The 1,270-nt window shown below is 38.7% G+C and overlaps 1 protein-coding gene across 1 annotated transcript; it reads left to right on the top strand.

Annotated features, from left to right (window-relative positions):
- Positions 1–294: 294 nt before the first annotated feature.
- Positions 295–948, top strand: LOC100815178 (agamous-like MADS-box protein AGL80). The gene is made up of 2 exons (XM_014763609.1): positions 295–422; positions 504–948. The coding sequence occupies exons 1-2, from the start codon at positions 295–297 to the stop codon at positions 946–948; spliced, it is 573 nt and encodes a 190-aa protein (XP_014619095.1).
- The last annotated feature ends 322 nt before the right edge of the window (positions 949–1,270 follow it).

Here is a 1,270-nt window from a genome sequence, read left to right as displayed (position 1 = left end):
CCAACTCATTCAAGTAATTTACTAACTGATATGTAATATAAATTTTACAATTTAAAAGTCATTAAAGTTCCGGATTCTCTATACCCTGCATGTAAGGAATGACATTTGAATGTTCAAAATCAGTTGGCACTTTCACACTAGAACAGAATGCCAGCAACAAATAATTACTGAAAAATCAAACCAGAAATGTATCAAATTAGTCTATATAAAGATATTGTTGGTGGCAGTAGAAACCACAACACAAGCAACACTTTTCACTTCTCAATTTGTTTCTCCTTTTTTCTGGTCACCATCATGGGTCGGAAGAAGGTGAAACTTGCATTCATAGCCAACAATACCAAAAGGATCACAACATTCAGGAAAAGAAAGAAGTCACTGATGAAGAAGGCGGAGGAACTCAACACCCTTTGTGGCATTGAAGCGTGTACTATAGTTTAAGGCCGTGAGGAACCCGAGCCGGAGGTTTGGCCATCCGAATTGGGTGTCCTAAGTGTGGTGGAAAGGTTCAGAAGCAGGCCTGAATTGGATCAGGGTAGGAAGAAAGTGAACCAAGAGAGTTTCGTTTCCCAAAGTATAGTGAAGGGTCAAGACAAGTTGCAGAAAGTTGTGAAGGAGAACAAGGAGATTGAAATGTCCTCGTTCATGACTCAGTGTCTTAATATAGGGAATGTTCAACCTTGTAAGAACATTACCACAGCTGATTTGAATGTTCTTTCATCTATGATTGAACAGGATCTGATGGACGTTGATAAAAGAATGGAAATGCAGAATTGCAACCAGCTGGAGGCACCATCTCAACTCCAGATGCAAACAACACCAACATACAAACCTGATATGCAAACCCTAGCAAACCAACCTGGTGATCAGATGCAAACCCTAGAAAACCAACCTGATATGCAAACCCTAACAAACCAACTTGGTGATCAGATGCAAAACCTAGCAAACTAACCTAATCAGATGCAAACACTAACACCTAAAGAAATGACACTGCTGAATTATGGCAATGGGTCTGATATGAATGTTAAACCTATGCCAAAGCAGGGATATATGGCCTTGCTTAATGGTGATGATGATGATGAGACAACAATGTCTACATTTGGAGAACTCTGAACTGGATTTTGGCCTTGCTTAATGGTGCAATTAAGTCATCATGTGGCTTTGCCATCCCATGTTTATTTCTTAATTTCTTCCAGAAGTTGGTTGAACAATATGGTTTTATGAGTGTTTCGATTTTCAAAATGTATTGGTTAGTTTAATAAATTAAGTCTTT

This window comes from Glycine max, chromosome 11 (genome assembly GCF_000004515.6).
Source record: "Glycine max cultivar Williams 82 chromosome 11, Glycine_max_v4.0, whole genome shotgun sequence".
NCBI classification, from domain to species: domain Eukaryota; kingdom Viridiplantae; phylum Streptophyta; class Magnoliopsida; order Fabales; family Fabaceae; genus Glycine; species Glycine max.
The sequence above is the reverse complement of the archived record's forward strand: the minus strand, read 5'-3'. Positions and strand labels throughout refer to the sequence as shown.